At 42.9% G+C, this 27,263-nt stretch overlaps 1 protein-coding gene across 1 annotated transcript in view; it reads right to left on the reverse strand.

Annotated features, from left to right (window-relative positions):
* The window catches only part of slit3 (slit homolog 3 (Drosophila)), a 226,894-nt gene that overhangs the window by 40,629 nt on the left and 159,002 nt on the right, over positions 1 to 27,263 (reverse strand). Inside the window, exons 7-12 of the mRNA XM_056438887.1 lie at positions 15,531 to 15,602; positions 12,302 to 12,465; positions 10,507 to 10,651; positions 7,721 to 7,792; positions 6,475 to 6,546; positions 4,081 to 4,152 (exon numbers count right to left, since the gene is read on the reverse strand). Coding sequence (XP_056294862.1) covers positions 4,081 to 4,152; positions 6,475 to 6,546; positions 7,721 to 7,792; positions 10,507 to 10,651; positions 12,302 to 12,465; positions 15,531 to 15,602 — 597 coding nt within the window. The remainder of the gene's footprint in view (positions 1 to 4,080; positions 4,153 to 6,474; positions 6,547 to 7,720; positions 7,793 to 10,506; positions 10,652 to 12,301; positions 12,466 to 15,530; positions 15,603 to 27,263) is intronic.

Here is a 27,263-nt window from a genome sequence, read left to right on the forward strand (position 1 = left end):
CTTTACTGCATGCTGCCCCACTGCTGCAGCTTGAGCCTGAGCCCACGACCAATTATTCACATTATTAGCAGATGCTAAACGTTCAAAGGACTATGAGAGATCAGTTTTTATTACAGTGCATCAATTTCGTTCATGCAGTTCATGTATGCAATACTTTTCTGTGTCCACTCATAGGGGGCAGGTTAAGAGCACACAGAGGATTCTGCTCCACTGTGCACTCGTGATGATAACTAGGCATTGCTCTTAGAATTACCACCATACTGTATATTAAGGCATTATCGGTGGTGATCGTGGGACAAAAGTAATGTATGGCTGTAACTCTCTGATGCCAAGTCACCAAATCATCTTAATCATCTTAATTAAGTACAGTACTAACACAAATACAGCCTAATCCAATTGGAGCCAACGTCATGGAAATATTAAGGGTCACTGCAAGATTTATTTGAATATTTCTCAGAATACTGACACTATACTGCCATAGCACACAGCAGTTATGTTCCTCACCGATATATCACATGCAATTAAAGCCTTTGAATGTCTAGGTTGTCCTTTATTTTACATTTCACATGTTCAATAGTCGCCACTTGGTTCATTTTCTAAAAGAAACTGTGGCTGTACGTTATTTCTGCCGAGGAACAGTCGGATATGGCGCCGTACGTGATGGCCGCTGTGTTGCGAGCTCCCGGATTTTGTAGCAGTTTTTTTATATTTATTCTTCTTATTGCGACTATTTTTGCACAAAACGTTAGCAGCCGGTTAACGTACGACAGATGCACACTTCTGGAGATTGGATCGGCAGTTGCTCGCCGCCTACCAGAGTTTTTCAACTCTTACTCGGACGTCCCGCCAGGAACAGTAGCGGAACTATCTCCGTCCATTTTAGGCGCGATCTCACGCAAACGTCGCCGACGGAGGGGGAAGCGAGCTGGCGTGCTGGTTAGGCTGAGACGTCGAGCCAATCGACCCCACTACCCACCATTTTACTGGCAAATGTACAGTCTTTGGACAATAAGCTATGCGAGCTACAGGCTCGTATTCAATTCCACCGAAACTAAGGACAACTGCATCATCTGCCTTACGGAGACATGGATGTCGGAGGATGTTGCCGACTCAGCCATCGAGCGGCAGGATTTTCCGTCCACCGCGGACAGAACAAAGACTCTCTCTGGTAAAGATCGTGGAGGGGTATGTCTCATGATAAACAGATCTTGGTGCAACCAAAGTCATGTACATACTCTCAAGTCGTTCTGTTCCCCGGACCTGGAGTACCTAATGCTCATGTGTCGACCATTCTGGCTACGGGAGTTTACAGCAGTCACCGTAACTGCTGTGTACATTCCGCCTCAAGCTAACACGGACATAGCGCTGAAGGAACTCTACGGGCGATCAGCGAGCAGGAGTCGGCACACCCGAGGCTGCTTTCATTGTGGCGGGGACTTCAACAAAGCGAACCTGAAGAAAGTTCTCCAAGTTCTACCAACACATAAAAGCAACACGAGGGGAGCGGATTCTTGACCACTGCTACACTCCTTCCGGGATGGATACAAAGCCCTCCTCCGCCCACCGTTCGCAAATCGGACCACCGCTCCATCCAACTACTCCCGCCTACAGGCAGAGGCTGAAGCAGCAACCAATCGCTGTGAAGGAAGTGCAACGCTGGTCGGACCAATCGGAGTCTATGCTACAGGACTGTTTTGAACGTGCGGACTGGGATATGTTCAGGGTCGCGTCGGACAACAACGTCAGTGAGTACGCGTCCTCAGTCACCGGGTTCATCAAGAAATGCATAGATGACATTGTTCCTACCAAGTCGGTTCGGATTTATCCCAACCAGAAACCGTGGATAAATGGCGATGTTCGCGCTGCACTCCGCCGCGTAACACCGCCTTTGACTCGGGAATATGGCGGAATACAAAGAGCCGCACGACCTCCGTAAGACCATCGGCTCTGCCAAGCGGGAGTTCAGGAACAAGGTGGAGGAGAAGCTCAAGAGCCATGACGTGAGAGGTGTGTGGAAGGGGCTACAGACAATCACGGACTTCAGAGGGAGAACCAGCGGTGAAGAGAACTCCTCTACCTCCCTCCCAGGCGAGCTAAATACATTCTTTGCTCGGTTCGACGTGAACGGCAGCCCGCCGAAGGCAGCGCCGCCCGAGGAGACCAGCCTGCTGATCATCTCAGAGGCCGACGTGCGCAGAGCCTTCAAGCGGGTGGACATCCGGAAGGCAGCAGGTCCCGACCACATCCGGGGGCGCGCCCTCAGAGCATGTGCAGACCAGTTGGCAGGAGTCTTCGCAGACATCTTCAACCTCTCCCTGTCCCAGGCTGTTGTTCCTGAGAGCTTCAAGATGTCCACCATTGTGCCTGTCCCCAAACACCCCAAGGTAACCTGCCTGAATGACTGGAGACCCGTAGCCCTCACCTCGATTGTCAGTAAATGCTTGAGAGGTTGGTCAAGGACTTCATTTGTTCCATGTTGCCTGCCACGCTGGACCCATGGCAATTTGCATATCGTCAAAACAGATCCACCGACGACGCAATTGCCATGGCACTTCACACCGCCCTTTCCCACCTGGAGGAGAGCAACTGTTGTGTCGAATGCTGGTTGTGGACTACAGCTCAGCGTTCAACACTATTGTTCCCGCCAAGCTCGACACCAAGCTCAGAGGTCTAGGCCTGCACTCTACCATGTGCAGCTGGATACTGGACTTCCTGTCGGAGCGCCGCCAGGTGGTGAGGATGGGCGGCACCAGCAGAGAGCGGCTGACCCTCAACACGGGAGCCCCTCAGGGATGCGTGTTGAGCCCTCTCCTGTACACCCACGACTGCACGGCCATGCACAGCTCCAACGTCATCATCAAGTTTGCTGACGACACAACAGTGTTGGGGCTGATCACCGGACGACGAGACAGCCTACAGGGAGGAGGTTGGATCACTGGTACAGTGGGGCCAGGAGAACAGCCTCGTCCTCAACGTCAAGAAGACCAAGGAGCTGATCGTGGACTACAGGAAGCGGAGAGGAGAGCACCCCCATCTCCATAGACGGAGTTGCAGTAGAGAGGTCAGCAGCTTCAAGTTCCTCGGCGTGCACATCTCCGAGGACCTCACATGGACCACGCACACCACTCACGTGGTGAAAAGGGCCCAACAACGCCTGTATTTCCTTAGGCGACTGAGGAAATTCAACATGGCCCCGCATCCTCAGAACATTCTACACCAGTACCATCGAGTGTTCTGACAGGTTGCATCACCGTCTGGTACGGGAACTGCACCGCCCTGGGCGTAGGGCACTACAGAGGGTGGTGCGGTCGGCACAGTACATCGTTGGAGGTGAGCTTCCTCCATCCTGGACATATACACCAAGCGGTGCGTGGCCAGGGCCAAACGGATGCTGAAAGACAATAACCACCCGGCCACAAACTGTTCACCCTTCTACCGTCAGGCAGGCGATACCGCAGTATCAAGTGCCGCACAAACAGACTGAGGACAGCTTCTTCAGTCAGGCCATCAGGCTGCTGAACAAGGACTGAGACCCTCATTAACACTACACACCAGAACATATTCTGTGAATATCTATGGCCATGGTGTATATTTTATTACATTGTTTATATATATATATATTGTATATATATATTGTATGTATATACATATATATATATATATAGTCTCAAAAAGTGTATATTTTATTACATTGTTTTATATATATATATTGTCATGATGTATATTCTATTACACTGTTTTATATATATATTGTTAATACTTTCTTCTTTTTTGTGTGTGGATATTGTATAGTTTATTCTCATTCTTATTCTTTTTTTAGTCTGCTACTGCTGTCGGGTGTTTTGCACATAAGAATTTCACGAACCGATTATACTTGTATAAAAGGGGATGTGACAATAAAAACTTGAAACTTGAAACTTGAAACTTGAAAAGGAACCACGACGATACAGTCCTTCCATCCCCGATTTGAGTGTGATATTCTTTTTCTTTACTGAATAATGTATTTAATTGTTTTCCGGGGGCAGCACACTAATACACACAGGTACACACGTCAGAACAGACCACACAGATAGTACTTACAGCAGCTGCAGGGAAACTAGTCCATCAAACAATCCCTTGGGCAGCTCTGTGATCTTGTTTCCGTACAACACCCTGCACAGGACAGTCAAAACAACATCATTATGTTACACGGCTGTCCTTATACGCTGGAGCTTATGGAGCATCTTGTGGTATTTTATTCCATTGAAGTGTATTTTTGGGACATTATATTATAATCTTTAAATTTCTGTAATGAAGAACAGCAAGTGAATGAACAGTTGCTACTGTTTAATTTTTTTTTCAGGACAATGAGGATTTTGTCAGAATCCCTTCACAGTTAATATACTTAAAGGGTACCTGTTGAGATCGCGAATATGTAGCCAGATCAAAAGATAATGTGTTTCTAAAGGTTATTCATGCACTGACGGTCCAGTATTCAATAACAATACGTAGTTTAGGCTGTTCAAAGTCCTCAACTCCGACAAGCTTCATTGCACTGGTGCTTGAATATGGCGCCGGTGGTGTGACGTCACATCGTTGATAGATCGACAGCCAATCACAGCGGATGTGTTCAGAAACCAATGTAAACAACGTCGAGCGCTCGCAAACAAATGCTGAGAACTTGATAATAATAAAGAAAACGGGCGAAATATGGACGATGAAAGATTGTCAGATTCAGCAACTGGATACTTGTATGAACCATTAAAAGCAGACTATCCCCATTTAGATTTAGAGTGTAATTGTGACAAGAATAACATGACATAACTAGTGACATTAGACAATCTGTCCAATCGTGAGATATGATAAGCTACATTGATAGCTACATCGCGCATAACACGCTGGAGATGTCTTTCATTGATGCAATGTTATGGCCTGACACGACAGGCCTGCACCGGAGTCAAACTATCCTATTAAGGCTAAGTTGTTTCATCACCAGAGTTGTGATTATGACCAATATTCTGAATATATGGATTCTGCAATCTTCACATGTAAATGTTTTCAAAGGAATATAAATGTTTTTATTGTGCCTAAATTTAGTGCAGCCACTTCATGTAGCACCTTCTTTTCTCTGTACTACTGGTTTGAGGCCACAGATCTATCCCAAGAAGCACGTGTTATGACAACTGGCATTGATTGGCTGAATCTTTCAACGACTCTACTGTCATGTTCCTTTGCACCGAGTAAATCACTGGCAATGTTAAAGCCTTTGAATGTCTCGGGAAAGTGACTTGTTGACAAAGAAATTTAAAATAATATTTATGTTGCGTGATTTATTGGATGTAGCACGTTGTTGTTTTGGGCTACAGGTACCCTTTAATCTGATTGGGGATTTTTGCAATTAAGTGTAATTTGAAGTATTACGATTTAATATTTGGATCCTACATAGTAGCTGTATAGCAAAGTTAAATTTGACTTAGCTAAATATGTGCATTTATATAAAATACTCTCATTAGATGGTTTGCCTATGTCACGGTCATATGAAGGTGTCTCAGCTGTAAACAAGAAGGAATACCATGTAAAATGTCATATTTTCAGAAAAAAAGGTACATTTAGGTGCTTCAAAACAAAGCATTTCAATTTAAAAAACAAAATAGAACCCTCTAAATTATCCAACTTAAATATGTTCACTGGCCAGTAACACTTTAATACACTATTGGAAATGATTACAACAAATCCTTTGTTATGACAGTGTTTTTTGACAAACCCCTCTTCTATAAAAGCCCCTAATAGTGTGTACTCCTGAAGGCAGAGATGACCTTGAATGCACCTGCATGGGATGAAAAAGCTGTCCGGCTCACTGAGTTGGAAAAAATATTTTAGGAACGAGTTTTACAAGAGACAATGCTGTTGGTTGCCAGTGGAGCTCTTTGAAACTTATATATATTCTAGAATAAACATGTACATGTACAATGGACAGCAAAGTCATTCCAGTCATTTCTCACCAAGCACAGTTTGGACTATTTATGTCATTTGATCGTCAAAAACTTAAATTATGTTTGTGATGTGCCTCCAATTATAGATGCGAACCTTTAATTCCCTTGAGAAATGTTATACTTTGCTCAACATCTCGACTCAGCTGGCCTCTACTGCAAAGATTGTGCCTCTCAGTGACATGCCTGTTCAACTGACTCGGCTGTGTGTGTGTGTGTGTGTGTGTGTGTGTGTGTCGTGAGAATTAACCTTGTCTACCCCGTCTTGTCTGTCTGTCTCATTTTCATGCTCCATATTGATTCAAATTAAACTGTCCTTCATGTTCTTATCACAATCACCCTTAGACACACACATACAGCGCTTACGCACACTCCGCAGCTCGGTGGTCCGGTTGTCAACATCGACAGCGACAACATTTTTATTTCCTAAATGTCTGGAAATGCAATTACTTTCCTGTCTGGATGTGTGTGTGTGTGTGTCGGCATGTACCCGTGTCATACTTACAGTGAGGTGAGTGAGCGGAGGCCACTGAAAGCATCGTCGGCAATGTCAGAAATCTGGTTCTTACTCAAGTCACTGGGGGGAAGAGAGAGAGAGGGGGGGGGAGGGGGAGATAAGTGCATTTCTGTAATACACATGGATGGGGTTCATTCTGTGTGAATGTCCTAGAACTGTCTGACAAATGATCATGAGAGAATACATCAGCAGAGGTCAAGGGAAGGGGACATGAGTTTAAAAAAAAGTAGCAAGAGCTGAATGTAAAGTAAATGAGGGAGAGAGACAGAGATACAACGAGAGAGAGAGAGTGATGGCCAGAGTGAGGTGAAGAAGGGATGTGACAGGAGACAGAGAGAGAGAGAGAGAGAGAGAAACTGGAAGCAGTGGCATGTTAAGTGCAGTTCATGTCACGTCCACCGCTGTAAGATTTATTATTTAACACTTCTATGGAGGTTAAAACTCCACCTGTGCGTACGTGTGCATGTGTGTATATGTGTGTGTGTGTGTGTGTGTGTGAGAGGGTTTGGATTTAGATAGATTGGACATGTGAAAGAAGAGCTCTTTCCTTTTTGACTGTAGCTCAGTCCATAAATGTTGTAGACGTCAGAACCTGATTATGCATCTGTTAATTAAAGTTTTATATTCAAACCATTTTCAGCTACTGAGGTAAATTATTTATGAAATTCAAGGTCTTGACACTTTAGATCCTTATTTTGTACGAGTTGCTGCAGATTTGATTGTTTCAATTGTTGTGTATTTCCATCTTTTCCCATTTGCGAATGTAAGTTTGTCTGATGATTAGTTTACCTTTAACAAAACATAGCATTACGCCTGCTGCAGTAAAGATTGTGAATCATAAAACTGAAGCCCGAGACAAGAGTCAGAACCCTTTAGCCTTAAGTATTGATTTGTTCACAGCTTATGACATAGTAGATCACATCTGGTTAAAAAATGACCTCAGATTGGACTCAATGTGTCAGAGTCAATTGGCTCATTTTATGCTGGATTTCTGTACTTAGAGCGCCCCAAAGATCTTTCCTGGGTCTGCTTTATTTTCTGTTCACTCTAATGATTTAGAAGTGAATTTGCGTGAACAGTACGCTCGTTGTTGAATGAATAAATACATAAGATTATGCATCGACGCCAGTAAAAGGGTTCTTAATGTGAGTCGTGTTCATGCATACCAGTGCATGATTGTATGCTTGCCCAACGTGTGAATTCACATGCATTTGTGTGAGTGTGTGAGACTTACATCCTCTTGAGCTTCTTGTTGGCAGAAAAGGCTCCTGCTGGGATGTTTTTAATCAAGTTCTGCTCCAAGCGACTGAGAGAGAGAGAGAGAGAGAAAGAGGGTTATTTAAAATAATCCCTTCAAAATAATTACAAAAACGCATTTCACCTAAAACATACAAGGAGAAAATGTTAATATAATTCCAAAATAAGTTTCTTTTCATGAATTTTCTTTCCCTTTGATGTTGATTTTACAGACAGGTCGTTGGTTATTATGGAGTCCTGTTCACCCCACAGTCTGAGTCAAGCACAAGGGCGCAGAGAGTTCAAAAGGTGGCTGTTCCAATCAAAATGGACACAATATTTCCGTAGGTTGGTCAGTGCTTTGCAGCGGAGGCCGGTCAAGGTCAGTCAGCGTGAAATGTGGAGTTAGATTTTGCAGCTCAGCAGTAATGGAAGTTGAAATGGGGCCAACAGGAGAATCAGAGCAACCAAAACCTGGACTGCTGAGGCACAGCTCCGGTTTGCTCCGGGAGACTCGGGCCAACGTGGTCTAGAGGGACCGTGATGTGTAAATGCGTCCAGTGGCAAAGTATGTCAAGACGCTAACCATCACGCTGTCCATCTCAACAACAGAGAAATGCAGGTTTCAGTGCACAATGTATACCTATAGTTAATTGGTTTAACTGTAAGCAGCAGTATATTAACAATTATCCAATCATAATTCCTCATATTCTCAGAATATTGCATGTATTCCTTTGATGGAGGCACAACACTGTTGTCAGAGGAGTGGAGAAGTGTGGACAACAGGGGAGAACAGAGGGAACAATCAAGAGGAGGAGGAGGAGGAGGAGGAGGAGGTGAGGTCCCAAGGCCAGCCACGGGGTCAGCTGTCAGAATGATAAATGGACACTCATCCGACCTTCTTCTTCCTCTCCTCCTCCTCTTCAGACCCCACCCTGTCGTGCTGTTGACATCCACTCTCTATCCCGCTCTTTTCCTGTATATCTATCCATCTATTCATCTATCCATCCATCCATCCATCCATCTATCTATCTATCTATATATATAAATCTATCTATCTATATATCTATATATATATAAATATATCTATATATATAAATATATCTATATATATAAATCTATCTATATATATATATATACATATATATGTATATATATATATATAGTCTTTAATCAACTGTTAGTCACAGCTTAATACCGCCGATACATTTTAAATGCACCCAAAGCTGAATATTGATCACATTTGCTCTGACTCCATTGTGCGACTGCTGCCTAGTGACTGCGTTTCTTTAGATGAAACATGGCCCTGCTCTTGAAGGCAACACCACCCGTACAGGTGGCTGAGTCTGGGCTCGTGTTGCTTTCTACATGCAGACGCCTCACGCCACAAGGGGTCGAAATCAATCAAGGATGTACAGATATTGACGGAGACAATCTGCACAACCGACGAGTCACAAGCTATATCTGGGGGCTTTAAAACAAGGTTGAGTCAAAGACACTTAGAGGCTCAATATCAGAGGACGTATTAAAGGGAAGACATTTTAAGAGGCAATATAAAAAATCTATAAGGTGAGGCGGCAAATAAATGGCAACTTAAACAAGAGATGGATTTGGCAGGTGAGCTTTCTCACACATTGCTTTAAGGATATGTTTGACTTGGAGGAACAGATTAACACACAAACACACACTTTCACAAACACACAAACACATTTGGCAGTGATCCGTGCCACCAGCATTCAGATGACTTTGTCCCATTTGTAGGACTGACAATACATCATTCTATTATGCTCTTTTGTTTCTGGCTGCCGCAACGACATTTATTAATGGATCAAATACTAATACTGTGTGTGTGTGTGTGTGTGTTTGACCCTCCAGGATTGTGTGTGTGTGTGTGTGTTTACCTGTAATCTTTCAAGTCCATAATTTGTTTGCACATACAAAACTGGTGTGTCTGCATGTATGCGGGTGCATCGGTGTGCATGTGGGTGTGAATCTATTAATTATGCCGGCGAGGTATAAAGGTATTGGCTTAGCGTTGCGGGGGAGAAATTGCTCCCTTACTCAGAGAGCAATCAACCAGCTGTCCTCTGTGCAAACAAACAGGCTACATCGATCAATACGGATATCAAACATGTCCCACTGTGGTGGGGTGGGGTGGGATGGGGGTCTGAATGTGAGTAAGAGGAGGGAGAGAGAAGAGGAGTCAAAGTGTATGAGTGGTTAAAAGAATATGGTTGTGCTGCAATCTCAAGCACTCGAGATGGGGTTCGATGTTCACGCTGGACCCAAGCGGTTAAAGATCACAGTCGTTTGTGAGAGAAAATGTATGTGTGTGTTTGTAAGAAGTTCATTTTCTATTGGAACTATGGTTTTGAAGGTTTCTTTAGCTCAAAATGTCTGGGATCAAATCTCCCTAACGTGTACATATAACCAGTACAGTACAACAGTTAAAGATGTTGTATTCAATTAATTACAAGAAAGAGCACAAGGCACATTTCCAGTGTCATATCACGTGATGTTGTTTCACAGAAGCAAATAACGGACAATGCAGAGAATTGGGTCAATATTGTGAATGTGGCCAGAATGCAGTTTTAAATAGGAAATCATATAATACACATGCTGACATTCGGATAAGAGTGAAAATACCCTAGTAATGTTTAAAAAAATATATACACATTGTAAAGAACCACACAATAAAGGAATATGTCAAATGTGCTCCCCATGAAGTCAGTCGATACCACACATGCCACATGTAGCTTTAAGGTCAAAATAAAGCCGCCTTACATCTCCACGATGCCTTCAGGGAGGTTGGGTGGTATTTCTGTGAGGCCTTTACGACGACAGTCCACGATGTTGTTGTTGCAGCTGCAGCTGGTTGGACACACGGTGACCTGAGGAGAGCAAGTCCTCAACTCTGTTTGTGCTGGACCTGCAGACATCAATATACAGATATGATGTATGTATAGAATATATATATCTAGCAGAGATACACTTGAACTTGTTTGAAGATGAAATAGCTTCGGCTGCTTTACTGCCAAATATGGAGGAGAAAATGAGATTCATGCCTGCAGCTCCAGTTATTACTCCTGGTATAATTTCTACACATTTCTTTTTAGCTTCTGTTTTATTCTTAATTCTTTACGGTCTTTCCGTATATTTTATCCCGGTTTCTCTCAACGAGATGAGAGTCGGCTTCAGGGTTTGTTCAGAAGCATTTGCTTCCCGCCAGGAATAAATTCTCTGGGGGGAAGGGTGACATTTTTGGGGTCGGAAATGGGCAGAAATTGCAATATTAACTGAATATCAGCAGTAAATATCTTCCGGTCACAGTATGTAAACAAAAAATATGGCTTGATGTGAGCCGGAGAATGGAAGGGTAAGGACATGGGGGGAGAGAAAGGAGCATGAAATACTAAAGGTGAATAAAATAGGGAGGCAGGCGTTTATTGACACAGAAGGGATGGGAATGGAGAGAAGAGCAGTAAGAGGAGGTCTGCTGTTCTCGTATGGAGAGAATACTAAAGGTAAAGGCTAATAAAGAGAGCCTGAAAGTCTATTAAAACAGGAATCAGATACCTATAAACAGGGTCTATCTGCAGCTGATAACAACACTGCTTTATACCGTCCTTATCGCTGATTACGCCCTCTGCATGGTGTCATTATTTCAGTGCTATAAACTCAATGCTGAGCTGTAGATGATAACAATGTTGCCTCTAATAATGACCTGGTCATTAGACTCCATGTATTTGTAGACCTCTACGGCAAACAGTGTCGACAGTCAACGGCACTAAATTCCATCGGGATATTCAACCTGAAAGCACTCTGCATGTCAAATTCATATTGGTGTATCTGCCAAACATCACTTTGGAGGCTCGGTGTCGCTCTTCAAGTACCTTCATGTTTCAATTTTGATGGAGCTGCAATGGATGCAAAAACTGGCAGCTTTTCTGCAACAATATTGCCATGGGTTTTGCTCCAGTGGCAATTTAAAACAAGTGTTGGGTGAAACTAAAAGCATGCCTTTTGGACTCTTGAAGAAAGAGTCCCACCATCACTTCAACAACAATAAGCTGTCACGGCGCTATTAGAGTGGACCCAAAAGCACGACTCAGACAGGAGTAACAAAGAATACTGTCTTTGGTTGGAAACAGGCTGGGTCAAAAACCGAGATCAGTCAAGAAGCAAACAAGTCCAAAAAGGCAGAGAATCAGAGGCAGTGTCAGAACAGGCAGGTCAGGAATATACTCTAATAACACTGGAGAACTTGGCACAAAAACACAAGACAATCTGGCAGAGGACAAGTGGAAGTGAGGGAGCTAAATAGTGAGGGACTAATGAGGGGATGGGCTGCAGGTGAGGACCAGGTGGGAATGAGGGACTAACGAGGAGTGATCAGAGGCAGGTGAGGGGAGTTGGATTGACGAGATGGTGTGACAGGATGAAAACAACTATTACACAAAGGAAGGCGTGGAGCTAAACTGTTACATAAGCACTATAAGGTGCTTCAGTGTGTCCTTCAGCGGGGCTCTTTGACATTTCAATGGATGATCGTGTGGATGTGGGTTGATGTTGAACTCACCATTGCAGACAAAATCCTTCTTCTGCACATCTGGGACATTGAGGCCTCTCATGTGGGCGGGGGCCATGCACTGGGTGAAGGGAGCCAAGCCCCGTCGGGCTCTGAGCCAATCAGAGAGCCAGGACAGGTGACAGTCACAGTGGAGGTTGTTGGAGTGCAGACGCCTGAGATAGATAGAGGAATAGATGAGTGAGTGGAGTGAACTTCATGAATTCTTTACTCTCCGATCTGAAGTCTCTCAAAAACTTTGTGAAGCACATCAGCTCAGTAAGAGCAGATGTGTTTGAGTCGGCATTCAAATAGGCTTACATCCATGGCAAGGATCATGAGGCTGTTTCCTCGGTGAAACACACACACACTCACACACAGCCACATGGAGTGATATCCTCAACTCTCATTTCCCCAAGGTCTGTGACAATAACTCCCTTCAGAGGAAGGACTCATACGGCTAAATCACAATCTATTCAGAAAGACGGAGCCAAACAGACCGAGAGGAGGGACAGAGACAAAGGTGGGAGAGAATAAGAATATCATTCTGGACAAAGAGACTGAAGGAAAGATTCAGATATGAAAAGGGTGGACACAAAGAATAAAAATGAACATAAAAATGAGGAATCTAATAAAAAAAATCAGGCAATAGGAGAGAAAAAATGAACAAGTAAATAAAATGATAAAGGCCTTTTTATGTCTTGATTTCATAGTGGATAGCAAAGAGAGACGGGACATTATATGATATTGATGTGTCTTAGATTCCTGGGCATCTAGACCCCCACATGAACATATTTTAAAGAGTCAGTTCACCTAAATGAAAAAAATTCACATGTAACTAACATGCCTCTGGTGTTATCTATCCATACTTTTATTTATTTTTATATTACACCAGAGATTGCCCCCTCCATAACTTAGTTTCAGGTGCATTCCAAACCTAAACGGCAACTATGATACTATAATACTGTTTCACATTTCACTTGTAGCATTAATTAAATGGTACAGCTCAATATAGAAAGTATCAGGAGACATTTCACGGAGTTAAGACTCTCTATGGGCTTCACTGGCTGGATTTGACACCTTGAAAAAAGAAAAAGAAAGAGAGAGATGAGGAGAATGAGGGTGGATGAACAGTAGAGTGTCTTGTCAGCGTATTATCTGCCAGCCGGGATATCTAGCCTTTCGGAAGACAGGCCTCCCTTTGTAATAAAGCAGAGGACAAATCCTGTTATGGAACAGAGATGGGCTCATTGATGCTAGCAGCGGGGGCAGTGGGTTTTAATGCCGCTCTCCCATTATAAATCCAGTTTATAGTTAAACCCCCGCATGGAGATAGCCACGTCCCGGCCCACCCCCGGCTCGGCCTTAATTACTGACAAGTAGGATTAAAACACAGGGGAGAATGGGAAGAAGCGGGTGGTATGGAGAAAGTGCTGTGCGTGTGCGTCTGAGTGTGTGTTGAGTGTGTCTGCGTGTGTGTGTGTGTGTTGGGCTTGTTTGTGTCTAAGGACATCGTGCCTGTTATTTTTGTAAATATATGTGTGTGTGTGGTTGCACACACACACATCTCGAAACAATTGATCGAATTAGTTGTTCCTTTAAAAGCAGCAAATTGAAAACTGAGATCTGAGGGCGGCAAAACAAGAAAGGTAAACACGATTTAAAACTGAGGAGGCAGCAAAGAGGAGGAGGAGGTCGAGGATGAAGAGGTTGACAGAAGGGACAAAGATGAGGGGGACAGACTGATGTGTAAAAGATATGGGGAATAGGAAAGAAGGAAAAACAGGAAGAGTAGACAGAAAGACGGAGGAGGAGGAGGAGGCGGAGGAGGAGGAGGAGGAGGAGGAGAAAGGCAACCACACAAGAGGACAGGAGGAAACAGAGGGAGTCATGTGAAGAAGTGGAAAGAGGAAGCAACAAAAGGAGATGATGGACACAGAGAGGAAAAGAGTGGTATCATGGGGAAAACAGAAGTCATAATAGGAGAGGCTTAAGAGAATACATATTGGAGCAAGTGAGGAAGAAGAGAAAAATAAGGATGAAAAACGAGAGAAAAAGGTCAAATGGGATGCACACATAATGCAAGGATGATGAGAGACAAAAGGACGAGGATGAACGAGGGAATCAGAGGTGGCACTCACTCAGTTTTGACTGAAAGATACTGGATATTGGTAACTTTACGCAATTTGCTGGCAACTGTGTCGCGGCGCTGCTGCCAGGATCCAATTTTCAAAGGCTGATTTTGAGCCGTATTGCCACTCCAGTTGCAGCAGTGTGCGGGAAGTACAGAAACCCTGCCACGTGATTGGCTGTTGGGGGACGCTGCCGTTTAAAAGTTCAACGGGGGAAATGGTCGTAAAAGACAAATGGACTTCTGATTGTTATCCTGCTTGTATTTAGAAATCCCCATTTTTGAAGTAGGGTCGAGTGACCACACTAGGGCCTATTAAAAATGATGATTTGGGGAGGAAATCCCATTCTCTGCTTGCTGGTTTGGCAGAACCCAACACCAGTGTGGCCAGCAGGAATGCAACCAATGATCTGCCTCTCAGACAGTCCCATAGGATTATGGGTAGTCCCCCTTGAGATGTCGTGCCATCGCCTTGGCAACTCTCCCCCTCACACAACGAAATACAGAAAAAAAGGACAAATTACCCCCCCCCTTGCTATCAATGAGAAAGGATGACTTGGCCTGGAGTTCATGTTGGATCATGACTGTGTGTGTGTGAGTGTGTGTGTGTGTGTGTGTGTGTGTGAGTTTCTCGGTGTCTGTATAGAGCCTAAACAAGTCTTTCTTGTGGCATTAATGAGGTTACCAGTGTGTTACTAGTGTGTGTGTGTGTGTGTGTGTGTGTGTGTGTGTGTGTGTGTTTGTCTGTGGCTTCATGTGTGTGTGTCTGTACTTCATGGCCACATAATTATTCACAGTCATGAAACAATGGAAGAGCTGGTCTCTTATTATGGCATGATTAGATGATCGCACACAGTCACTGCTGCCATGCTCTGTGTGTGTGTGTGTGTGTGTGTTTGTGGTGTTTGTGTATGAGAGGGGTGTGTGTAGTTGTGTGTGCACATTGAACTTACTCAGTCTGCATGAAAGTAGTTACTGATGCATCTCTGTGCATGTGCGTATGTGTTAATGTGCAACCACAGAGTGCACGTGTGTGAGCGTCTGTGGTCTGTGTGCTAGCAGTTTTTCCGTGTGTGTGTGTGTGTGTGTGTGATAGTGTGTTATACTCACAGTGTCCGCAGCTTGGGCATGTGGTTGAAGCTGGACAGGGGGATGAGGGTGATGTTGTTGTTGTTGAGGGTGCTGGATGGAGAAACGGAGAGAAAAGAGAAAAACAGATTGTTAGAAAAATAAGACCCCGGTGCCACTTTTTGGTCTGGCGGTTTAAACTCTGACGCAAGTGAAATTAAATTCTATCCGGAACGCAGGTTTAAGTTCTCGTCACCTTATCCCTGACCCCTTGAATCTCCAAGTTCGGGGATTTTTGTGTCAAAGTCATACTTGAATAAGTTCACAAGAACTCCGTGTCCGCGGCGGTGGTTTACCCCAACGAGGTCCTGACGTGGCTAACAGAATAGCAAAGAATCTGAGGCATTTCCTGTTCCAGCAAAACATGTTTTTAAGGCTTTTGTATCATTATAATAATAATGGACAATTGTATCCACCACTTTAGGTTCTGGAAAATGATTTAGATTAAACCATTTTAAAATACTAACTTTCCTTATTATTTGAACATTTTCATTTCCTTTATTATTCAAATTCTTAAATATATCCTGCTCTGCTATTTTATTAAATGTATTGTATTTATTGTACATGTTATTGCTGCTTCAAGACATTTCCCCCTGGGGATGAATAAAGTACATATCTTATCTTATCTTAAACCTATGATAAGGGACCAAGATATATTTTGTTTTAAGGGGACACAACTGAAAAAGGTGAAAACTACTGATTGCTTAGTTTTGAAAAAAATATAAATGTATGTTCTTTTAAATGTTATACATCACAGTTCAATCGTCAATTAACTGTTAAACCAAACTAATTACATTGAGCACAAATACACTTCGGTGGTTAGAAGCTCTACATGAGAAGTACATTTTTGAGTTCACTTGTGGATGTAATAAAGAATCTAGTTTAGAAATTTAATTTAACTGAAGAGCATTTAGACTTGTCTGAAATACTTTAAGTTTAGGAACATCACTATTGCACTTTGTCTATTTGCATGCAGAGAATTCTCCTAAATTCATCTACATAATACAATCTTTTTAATAAAAAAAAATATATAATAATGGAAAATATTATTGACTTCATGTCAGTAATTAACTGGGACAGTTTCATAGTGAAGTCTATGAGTAAAATATTAAATCCTATTCATGAGTCGATAAAAAAATACTCTTTTCTTTTTTTTGAATCCCGTCTTATTTGCTGAAGGTTTTTACAAAGCTCCAACTAATCTGATCTCCATGACTTTATGCAACAATATTCCACCTTCGAGTTAAGCTGTTCTTTATCTGACTCCAGGGTCTCAGAGTCGAGGCGTGTACTGGACATGCTGTACAGCTTGTAAAACTCACTGAGACACATTTCATATTCTCGGTTGTGTGAATATAAATCACTTGATTTAAATGTAAACTCCTACCAACGAACTATTTCAAACATCATAAAAACGGCAAAACACTGCATTTGCGAATTCCGACCTTCTGTTCAGGGTTCTGCTTTCGTGCCAAGTGACCGCACAGAGTTTTAACTCATTATTTATTGATATGTAAACAAACACACACACACACACATACCTTGATCTGTGCTTCTTCCACCTCTGACTCAGAAGCAGGTCCCTGCTCTCTCTGACGATTAGCTTGCTCATAAACTACACTCGGCCTCATATGTAGTATCGACCCAAAAGGGGAATGAAAAACAAGGCTGACTGTCATCACCATCACAAACACACACCAGCAGTCCCACTCCCGTGTGTGGAAGAAACACAACACCTATCGATTCTCTGTGATTTCACATGTGCAGAAATGGAGACAGAAATCCGAGCGGTGAGAAGAAATGCGGAGAAGACAGCTCCTCCATCAAAGCCTTCCACGGGGGGATCCGGTTGCAGCGGCTGGTAAAGCAGCGCTCACAAACCACCCGATGGGGGAAGTTAGAACACAAGCAGGTCCCTCAAGACTGACGTAGTGTATTCCGCATGGAGACGTGCAACACAGCACAACACAAGGCTGGTCAAAGACACACAACGTACATGATGTGGTTGAGTCAGGCCGTGAGTACTTCGGGAAAAACAGAACAAATACTTCGGTTGTTATCCTTAAAGGTTCTGCGGGCATATCTCGTAATGTTGGATGTTGTTTTAGGAGCAGATAAGTTTGGTTGTCTTGCATTTTATTTCTGTATGAAGATAATTATTAACAGTGTTTGAAAGTGGAGGAAAAAAAAAAAAGGAAAAAAAATATATATACGTATACAGTATATATATATATATATATAAATATATATATTTATATATATATATATATTTTTTTTTAAATATATATATATATATACACTACCGTTCAAAAGTTTGGGGTCACTTAGAAATGTCTTTATTTTTCAATAAAGATAACATTAATCAAAAATAGACACTATACAATTTTTATGTGGTAAATGACTATTCTAGGTGGAAACGTCTGGTTTCTAATGAAATATCTCCATAGGTGTATAGAGGCCCATTTCCATCAACTATCACTCCAGTGTTCTAATGGTACATTGTGTTTGCTAATCGCCTTAGAAGACTAATATCTGATTTGAAAACCCTTGTGCAATTATGTTAGCACAGCTGAAAACAGTTATGCTGGTGATATAAGCTATTGGCCTTCCTTTGAGCTTGAAGTTTGAAGAACAAAATGAATACTTCAAATATTAATCATTATTTCTAACCGTGTCAATGTCTTGACTATATTTTCTATTCAATTTTCAATTAATTTGATAAATAAAAGTGAGTTTTCATGGAAGACACGAAATTGTCTGGATGACCCCAAACTTTTGAACGGTAGTGTATATAAAGAAAATACGTGGAAATAACTTGTGCTGTAATTTTTAAATCCATTTTATTTTCTATCACTGTATTATTTTATAATCAAACCAAAATAAATACACTTGATTGATTTGGGCAGAAACACAACCATACAAAGCAACAATTATGACCTCTCTTGGTATGTGTGTGTGTGTGTGCGTGTTCAAATGGCTTGCACTCAAGATTGACAAGGAGAGTAAATGAGAGCTCCCTGTGACATCGCACATCCAGGGATCTCTTGAACGTATACTCCATGACGTCTCCGGTGTCTTGTGGGAGCCAGCATCAGCACGAGCCAGCATAACCATTTGCTTTGTTTTTTGCCCAAGTTCCATGGATCATTAATTTCACTGGATAAAAAAGTTGACTTTACATATCACCCGAAACCTCTCAAACAGTCTTCAGGACGAAGAAAAACCAAGCGGCCATTTTTCATAACGGAAACCCATTCATTTTTCACGTTTGACAATGTGTTTTTACTGCGTTCAGACAAGGTCGGCTTTCTCTTTGAAAAATGGCTCAAATTCAAGATGAGTGGATTATTATTTATTTTTTTACAGCATCTGCAATATGTTTGTGCCTAAACACACAGCGCGACCACGGTGAGGGTTTGGATTTCATCGACAAACATCAAGGAAGGTCTATTTTACGCACTGTCGTCCCAACTGTTCAAAAACGGCTCATTACGGAGGCTTGCTGTGTTTTCACTAACACCCACTCAGCCTTAAAATAGATGTTTCTGCTTCACTCTGTTGATGTTACGACTTTTCTTTCTCTTTAATTCTCTCTCTTTCCAAATCGCTTTTTACATTTCCCTCCCAGTGTAGCCTCAGTGGCCTTGGTGGATGGATAGAGTTTCGCATTCTCTCTATCTATCTCTCTCATTCTCTCTCTCTCTCTCACACACACAGACACGCACCCCCCCACCACACACACACACACACACGCACACGCACGCAGCATTAGGAGTGCTGCTATGGTCAGCCCTGTCAAGGGTGATTCCACCCAGTATATATAATTTAATTGTGAAATAACAATAATTTCCCACTGCAATTTCCCTGTCAGTTGTTCCCTCTGTTCAGCCCTGGTCCACATCTCTCTCCCTTAATAAAGCGGACGGATCTAAGCCAAGATAAACACTGAAAACATCATTTAGAAATCCACAAATATGTTTTATATTCGGGTTGCTTTTTTCCAGCTTACTTTACACTACTTCTGGCCAAGGCTGCACTTGGATTTTGAAGTGGTCATAAAACAAATATTTGCATCTCGACGAAGGCAGAAATTGCCGCGAAAGGTCCAACTCTGAATATTGCAAAGTATACAAAGTATATCTTCACGCTTCGAGCATCAAAAGCAGCAGAAAGAGCAGGCGTTGCCAGCGGCATTGACACCGACTCGCCGTTGACGTGTTGCTCAAGCGCTTGTTGGCGTAGCTGGAACTGTGAAGCCACACCGGGGACCGGCTCACGGCATTTCTTTAGATCCGACTGAAAGCGATGTGATTGGTCGACGCTTCACCGCGTCATTGGAGCGGGAGAAAAAGTTGAGACCAGCTCCACTTTGATTAGTGGCCACAACGTCTGTTCGGTTTGTGGTGTACGCTTCACTACACAATAAATTATCTTACCGAACCGCTTTAAAAGTGTGCCTCCCTTGTGTGCAATTAATAACTAAAGTGAGTGATTTACACGAAGGGGAAAAAGCCTGAATAGCGGGCACCTGTGGATCTCCACAATGTTGGATTTTCTATGGTTTTGCAGTGAAAAGCATGTGATTGGTCGGGATGGGGCCGTTCCACTGGTTTTGCACTCCACCGTCTGTCTGCGTTAACTTTATAACCCTGCGGCCATGACGGATCCCAACACTTCCAAACCCAAATCAACACGGTGCGAACCGGAACATTGTCTGTGTTGGAGTCACGGTCCCATTTGCAAATGTTTCCCGACCGATGATTTTGCGTATGGTTGGGAAATGACTTTCCAAAGGACCGTTATGCTTCGAGTAAGACAGCTTTATTTGCACTTCTGTTTTATGGCTTATTTTGTATGTTTGCTTCATATTCTGAAGTTGTATCGAGGCACAGAGTTAACACAACAGGAATTATAGCTTGAAGACACACATTTGTCTAGATATCCGATATTGGATGTCATGCAGACTCTTTTAATGATTGATCGTAAATTTAAAGTTGTTATTTTTTATCCTCCTTCCTATATTCTAATTCACAATCATCATGTCTCTCGGGTTGAATGCAGATTCAGCCACAACGCCCACATTACAGTGGAAGCTTGCTGCTGTGCAGATTCATTATTTGAGAAAAGGCCACTTGAGTAAAAGAATGAATAAAAAAGAAAATCGCATTTTGTTTTTGCAGTCACAGTGAAAAAGAGCTCCAACAAAGTTTGCGAAACGCACAATGTTTCTATTACAAAATGCCTATTCAGCACTATTTCTTTCTTCTTAATTCGAGATAGGCTGCAGTGACCGCTGCGGCGCTGCTGCAGGGCAGATCCATGATCCCTGAATGTGTGCGCTGACATGCCCATGTGTGTGTGCTTGCTCCTCGTCGTTGTGTATTCTTGAGTCAGCATGTGCTGCTTACGTGTCCGCATGCGTGCGTGCATGTGTGTGTGTGTGTGTGTTGTCGATGCAGAGGTCTCTCTGCTGCAATAAATGGGCCTCTGCAGTCAGTGATGGAGGAGACTCTTTAGAGGCGACCCACCAGGGAGATGCTATCGCCTGTGTTGGTGCGCGCTTGTGTGTGTGTGTGTGAGTGTGTGAGTGTGAGAGAGGGAAAGAGAGTGATGTTATCATGTATGTCTTTGCTGCAGCCTACACACTGAGGTCAAAGACTTACCCGTCAATCTTTCCTCCCTCACACAGACAGACACACACACACACACACACACACACACACACACTATTTAAGTGTTTAAGATTTAAAAAATTGTCCAAAACCGCTTTTTATTATGACTTTTTGATCCGTTTTGGTTTTGGTAAGTTTCTGCTCATTATATGTGTCTTTTCAAAATAAAACGCCACGTAGGTTTACTTCGTTTATAGGTTCCCTTAAGCAACAAAACTACTCGTCGAGCAATGTTGCAAAACTAAGTTCAAATATTTCAACGTTGACTTGGTTTCACACAAACAGCCGTCTGCTTCAGAGTTTCTTCGACCCATTCAACCTTATAAAACTACCTGCCCTCTCGGACTTCTCGCTCTGACCGTGTAATAAGGACGTGGACGATATTAATACGGCAATAAGACAATCTTGTGGTTTGTGAAGTTCCAGCTTTGAGTCCCATTTAAATCAGGAGCATGTACATGTGTGTGTGGTTGCTCTTTAGTTCGGTTCTGTTTATGTGTGTTTGGCTCCACAGAGTCTGAGCTGTTATTGTGTGTCTGAGTGTGCGTGTGTGTGTAATAAAAGGCATTTCTATTAGTGTCTATTATGCTCAATCGGCCTTCACAGACACAGATCAATACTCTGATCTGTAATGTCTGAATTACTACAGCCACTAAAACACAACAATGTAACTTTATGAGTGTGATTACAACCAATATTGACTTCACGCTCAACGCGATTATTCTCTTTCGTAATCACTAACATTAGTTATGGTCTTGTGAAAAGGGTCCCGGTAAAAGAAGAGTTCTGATGACTGAATTACAAAACAGGATGTAAAACGCATCATAAAGCGCTCCGGTATCGAACGGTCATGTTAGTGTTTGGTACTTCTATTGTAAATCACATTTCTGATTATACTCACACTGCAAAAGTTGTGTCAGACAGTTAACATATTCATTTTCAGGATAAATATAAGTGTGTACATTATTTTCTCCTTGTGCAAGCATTTTGTAAATTATTTGGAATATTCTAAAAACTTAATTCACTAAATGCTGAGCATTTATTATTGACATTTTATTTTCCTGAAGATTATTTCCCCCAGCATTGCTAATAAAAAAATAAAAAAGACCAGCTGTCAGAAGTGTTATTATCGAGGCTAATCTTTAATGTTTTCAGTGTAAAAACATCCCCTTATAATATTAGACTTCCCTTTTTCAAGCACTGATATCTCATTTTAGATTAAAAACCTTCTTGTGCACTTGGACCTGCTCTGAAATCTCAAATCAATACTCCATTCTGGGAACGAGTGCACAAACTGAAAGCTCAGCAAAGCAATTTCATGAGCCTACTTACACCTGTGTTGTCGTTACGATTGATCAGACGGCCGCTAATAATTGCAAACATTCGATATAAATCATTGATGTGACCAAACAAAGATTCCAGAAACACAATGTTTTCATCAATGAATGATTTATGAATGAATACTCTCGTGTTTCTTTGACACATTTTCTCGGTTCAAACCTGGAGCTGCTTTACACGTGAACTGTTCCTCTCACATCTATGTGCTGGAAGGTGTGTGGGCGTCTTCATTGGGACTCAACATGAGGAATGCCAGGTGGAGGCAACAAACAATCTAACTGGTTAGAAGACTGGTCGCTGCCTCGAGAACCATTAGGATTGAGGTTCGGTCACATCAGCATTTACAAATCAAACACAGCTCATTGCTATCGGTGGATTTGCCTGCAGGTGAAAATATTTAGCGTCAAATTAAAAGTTGCTAATTTGACAGACACATTTAGGCCGATGGCTAATAACACGCCTTCTTTATAGTGCCTTTTATTCAGTGCATGCTGCTTTAAGGTTGTTGTGGGAAATCACTAACGCATGTGGGGTTAGCTAGGGTAAAGGGGAAAAGAATATAGAAAAAGACTACTTTAAATGAAATACAAAAGTTATGTTATTCTCAATGTTATCAGGTTAAATCAAGTTCACAGGCATTTCCTCTCATTTTAATCTCTTCAGGATCAAAAATGCAATTCCAATACTGTGACTGGAAAACATATTGATTTGAAAGATTGAAATGAAGCCAACCGCAAACATGATGGACAGGTTCCCGCAGGTATAAATTGTATCCGGGAGGAATGCAGAGAATATGCATAACACATGCACTATATTTTCTTTACTCACTCAAAAGAACAACATTGAACTGTAAAAGGGCACAAACTGAAACCTCGGATACCGGGGGAATTTAATCTGCATCCTCATAAAGCTGCGCTAATCACATTCAATTAGCAGGAATTAAATAAAGTGGTCTAAAAAATAAGAACGGCAGTTTTTTGAAGGAAAGTACGTCCGCCCTTTTTTGAGTTAGCGATTGGCGGCGGGAACCGGAGCCAGACCATAAATGCAGGTGGCGTTGACTCGGGGTCGAGCCACCTGACAGGATCTACCTTAGTATGCAGAGACAGCTCAGTCAAGCAAACACGCTGGAGGCCCAAATATTTATATAGCGTCAACAGAAATCATCCTGAGACGCATATTGAGTATGTTTAGACCGTACTTTATAATTTACCCAACATTCCCTCTTGAGCAAGCACTGAGGCAGCAGTGACTCTCCCGTTCACTGAAACCTTTGCCACCTCAGGGTGAGCGGCCATCTGCCTCGACCGCTTGGATCGAAAGACACAGAGAGAGACAGAGAGAGAGAGAGAGACATTGACACACTTAAAAGGAAGTGAAGTTGGGAGCTACATCCAGCAGCCGGTTAGTCGCTTAGCTTAGCACACAGACTGTAAATGGGATGGCGAAGTAACTTCATGTGAAACCAGTGAGCCAGCATAACCCCAGAAGGTATAATTTATATACACTACCGTTCAAAAGTTTGGGATCACTTAGAAATGACTTTATTTTTCAAAAAAAGCACTTTTTTTTCAATAAAGATAACATTAAATTAATCAGAAATACACTTTCTACATTGTTAATGTGGTAAATGACTATTCTAGGTGGAAACGTCTGGTTTCTAATGAAATATCTCCATAGGTGTATAGAGGTCCATTTCCATCAACTATCACTCCAGTGTTCTGATGGTACATTGTGTTTGTTAATTGCCTTAGAAGACTAATATCTGATTAGAAAACCCTTGTACAATTATGTTAGCACAGCTGAAAACAGTTATGCTGGTGATATAAGCTATACAACTGGCCTTCCTTTGAGCTTGAAGTTTGTAGAACAAAATTAATACTCTAAATATTAATCATTATTTCTAACCTTGTCAATGTCTTGACTATATTTTATATTCATTTGATAAATAAAAGTGTGATTTTTCATGGAAGACACGAAATTGTCTGGGTGATCCCAAACTTTTGAACGGTAGTGTATATATATAATATATATATATATATATATATTGTACAGATTAAACAAACAAGATACAACATTGTGTATGAGCCTGGCTAGCTGTTTCCAGTGTTTGTGCTTAGTCTCCTTCAGCCACCGGCTGATTCCTCCCCGGTGTCTGAGGCAGAGGAACCACAAGTCCTTCCTTCCTGCTGCTGTCAGGCTGCACAACAAACTGCAGTACATCGCTGGAGATCCTGGAAAACTCTGCATTTTACTTTACTCAGCACTTTACTTTGTTTCCCCCCTGTATATTTAGTATTTAGTCTTTAGTATTAGCATTTAGTTTTTTAGTATTGTGTTTTGTGTTTTATATTTATTTTCATTGTTGCTCTGATGTCCACCGCTGCTGTGATTTTTGAAATGTTCCCACTGTGGGACAAATAAAGGAATATCAGATCATATCATATCATATCATATCAAGTCAAGCTAACCAGCTGCTACCAGGATCTTTCTATTTCCTGTGCCTAGAGTGAGGGCAATCTTCTCAGCTATCTATCACAGATTATTACTTCACTCTTTATGACCATCAGCGGCAACATCTAATTTTTAAACAACAGTTTCTCTTCTAGAGTTATGTGGAATGTGTTACGCTTTATTGCTTCGACATGAGTTCAAAGAGGAATTTATTTATTTCCCACACAGACGCTGAAAAAGGGGCCAACTATCGAAAGGCCAAAATGACTCTTCCAAAATTGTGTGAAGAGCCCTCAACCTCTTCCCCTCAGCCTCATTACAGCTTAGGAGAGGAGGCAAAGGGGAGAAACAGACACTTCACTCCTTCAATCACTCATTTATTACCCCCCCCCCCTCCCCCTCCCACTCCCACAAGCACCATTTACCCGTTCACTGGGGAGAAAGAGAGCGGCTCCGAGAGCCAGCAAATGTGTCACGCTTTCCATCAAATAGGTCACATGATCATTTAACCTCTTCATTCTATTCACCGCTTCACCACGACAGAGATTCAAGATTCAAGATGTTTTATTTGTCACATACACACACAGGGTGTGCAGTGAAATGAAAGTGGCAATGCTCAGCAGGAATGTGCAAGGGCAACAAGTACACACTATTTACAATAAAAAACAACACAATATTTACAGTACAATATTTACACTAAGTGTGTGTGTGTGTGTGTGTGTGCCTAAGAGGGGCAGTTGTGTGGGTCTATGTGGGGGTCCTGGTGAGGTCGGAGTTCACAGTCCTGATGGCCTGAGGAAAGAAACTCCAGTGGTGAGTACGTCCTCTGTTGTTGTACCCTCCTAAAGTCCACAATCAGCTCCTTAGTTTTGGTGACATTCATGAGGAGGCTGTTGTCCTGGCACCAGAGTGACAGATCAGCAACTTCCTCCAGGTAGGCCTTCTCGTCGTTGTCGGAGATCAGGCCCACCACCACTGTGTCATCCGCAAACTTGATGATGGTGTTGGAGCTGAACCTGGCCACACAGTCATGTGTGTACAGGGAGTACAGTAGGGGGCTGAGGACGCAACCCTGGGGGATCCTGTGTTCAGGGTGAGGGAGTTGGAGGTGTGTCTGCCCACCCTGACCACCTGTGGCCTGGCGGTCAGGAAGTCCAGGATCCAAGCACACAGGGGTGTTCAGTCCCAGCTCAATCAGCTTGCCGCCAGTCTGGAGGGACTATGGTGTTGAAAGCTGAACTATAATCAATGAACAGCAGTCTCACATAGCCCCTCTGGCTGTCCAGATGAGAGAGTGTGTGTGCAGTACCTGGGAGACAGCATCATCCGTGGATCTGTTTGGGCGATAAGCAAACTGCAGCGGGTCCATGGAGGAAGGAGGAAGGCGCAGATGTAGTCCTTTATCAGCCTCTCAGCATTTCATGACCACCGAGGTGAGGGGCACGAGTCGGAAGACATTCATACATGCTGCAGTAGCATAGTTGGGCACAGGGACAATAGGGGACGTCTTGAAGCAGGCGGGGACCACGGACTCAGCCAGGAGAGGTTGAATATTGTGGTGAACACTGGAGCTAGCTGGTTAGCACAGGTCTTCAGTACTCGCCCAGATATGCCATCTGGACCTGCAGCTTTCCTGGTGTTCACCCTCAACAGAGCCCTCCTCACACTGTGCTCGGTCACAGAGAGTGTGTGTTCATCCCCAGCGGTAGAACTCACCTCGGCTACGCTAACGGTGTTGTTGTTAGCTAGCGCTGTTGTTGCTAGCCTCAAATCGTGCATAAAATGAGTTCAGGTCGTCCGCTAGGGATGCGTCGGCACTCACCATTGCGGGGTCTGCTCTGGTAGTCTGTGATAGTCCGTAGCCCCTGCCATAGGCGCCTGGTGTCGCGCTGCTCCATCTGTGATTCCACTCTGTCTCGGTACCTCCTCTTGGCCTCCTTCACCGCCCTCCTCAGTCCATAGACCGCTGCCTTGTACTCGTCCATGTTGCGGATACAAGACCGGAGTTATAGGCAGCAGTCGGCGTTCACAGCTTCACGGATGGATCTATCAACCCACGGCTTTTGGTTAGGAAAGACCCTAACTTTTACCGTGGGGCGATGGTGTCCTAGCGTTGCTATGAGGCTCATTGCTACGTCCGCTGACGTCACTGGAACTGGATTGGATCATGTCCCAGTCAACGACACGCAGAGCGTCCTGTAGCTCAGCCTCTGATTGGTCAGACCACCGCTTTCGTCCTCGTCACTACCGC

Source organism: Pseudoliparis swirei, chromosome 19 (assembly GCF_029220125.1).
Source record: "Pseudoliparis swirei isolate HS2019 ecotype Mariana Trench chromosome 19, NWPU_hadal_v1, whole genome shotgun sequence".
Lineage (NCBI taxonomy): Eukaryota > Metazoa > Chordata > Actinopteri > Perciformes > Liparidae > Pseudoliparis > Pseudoliparis swirei.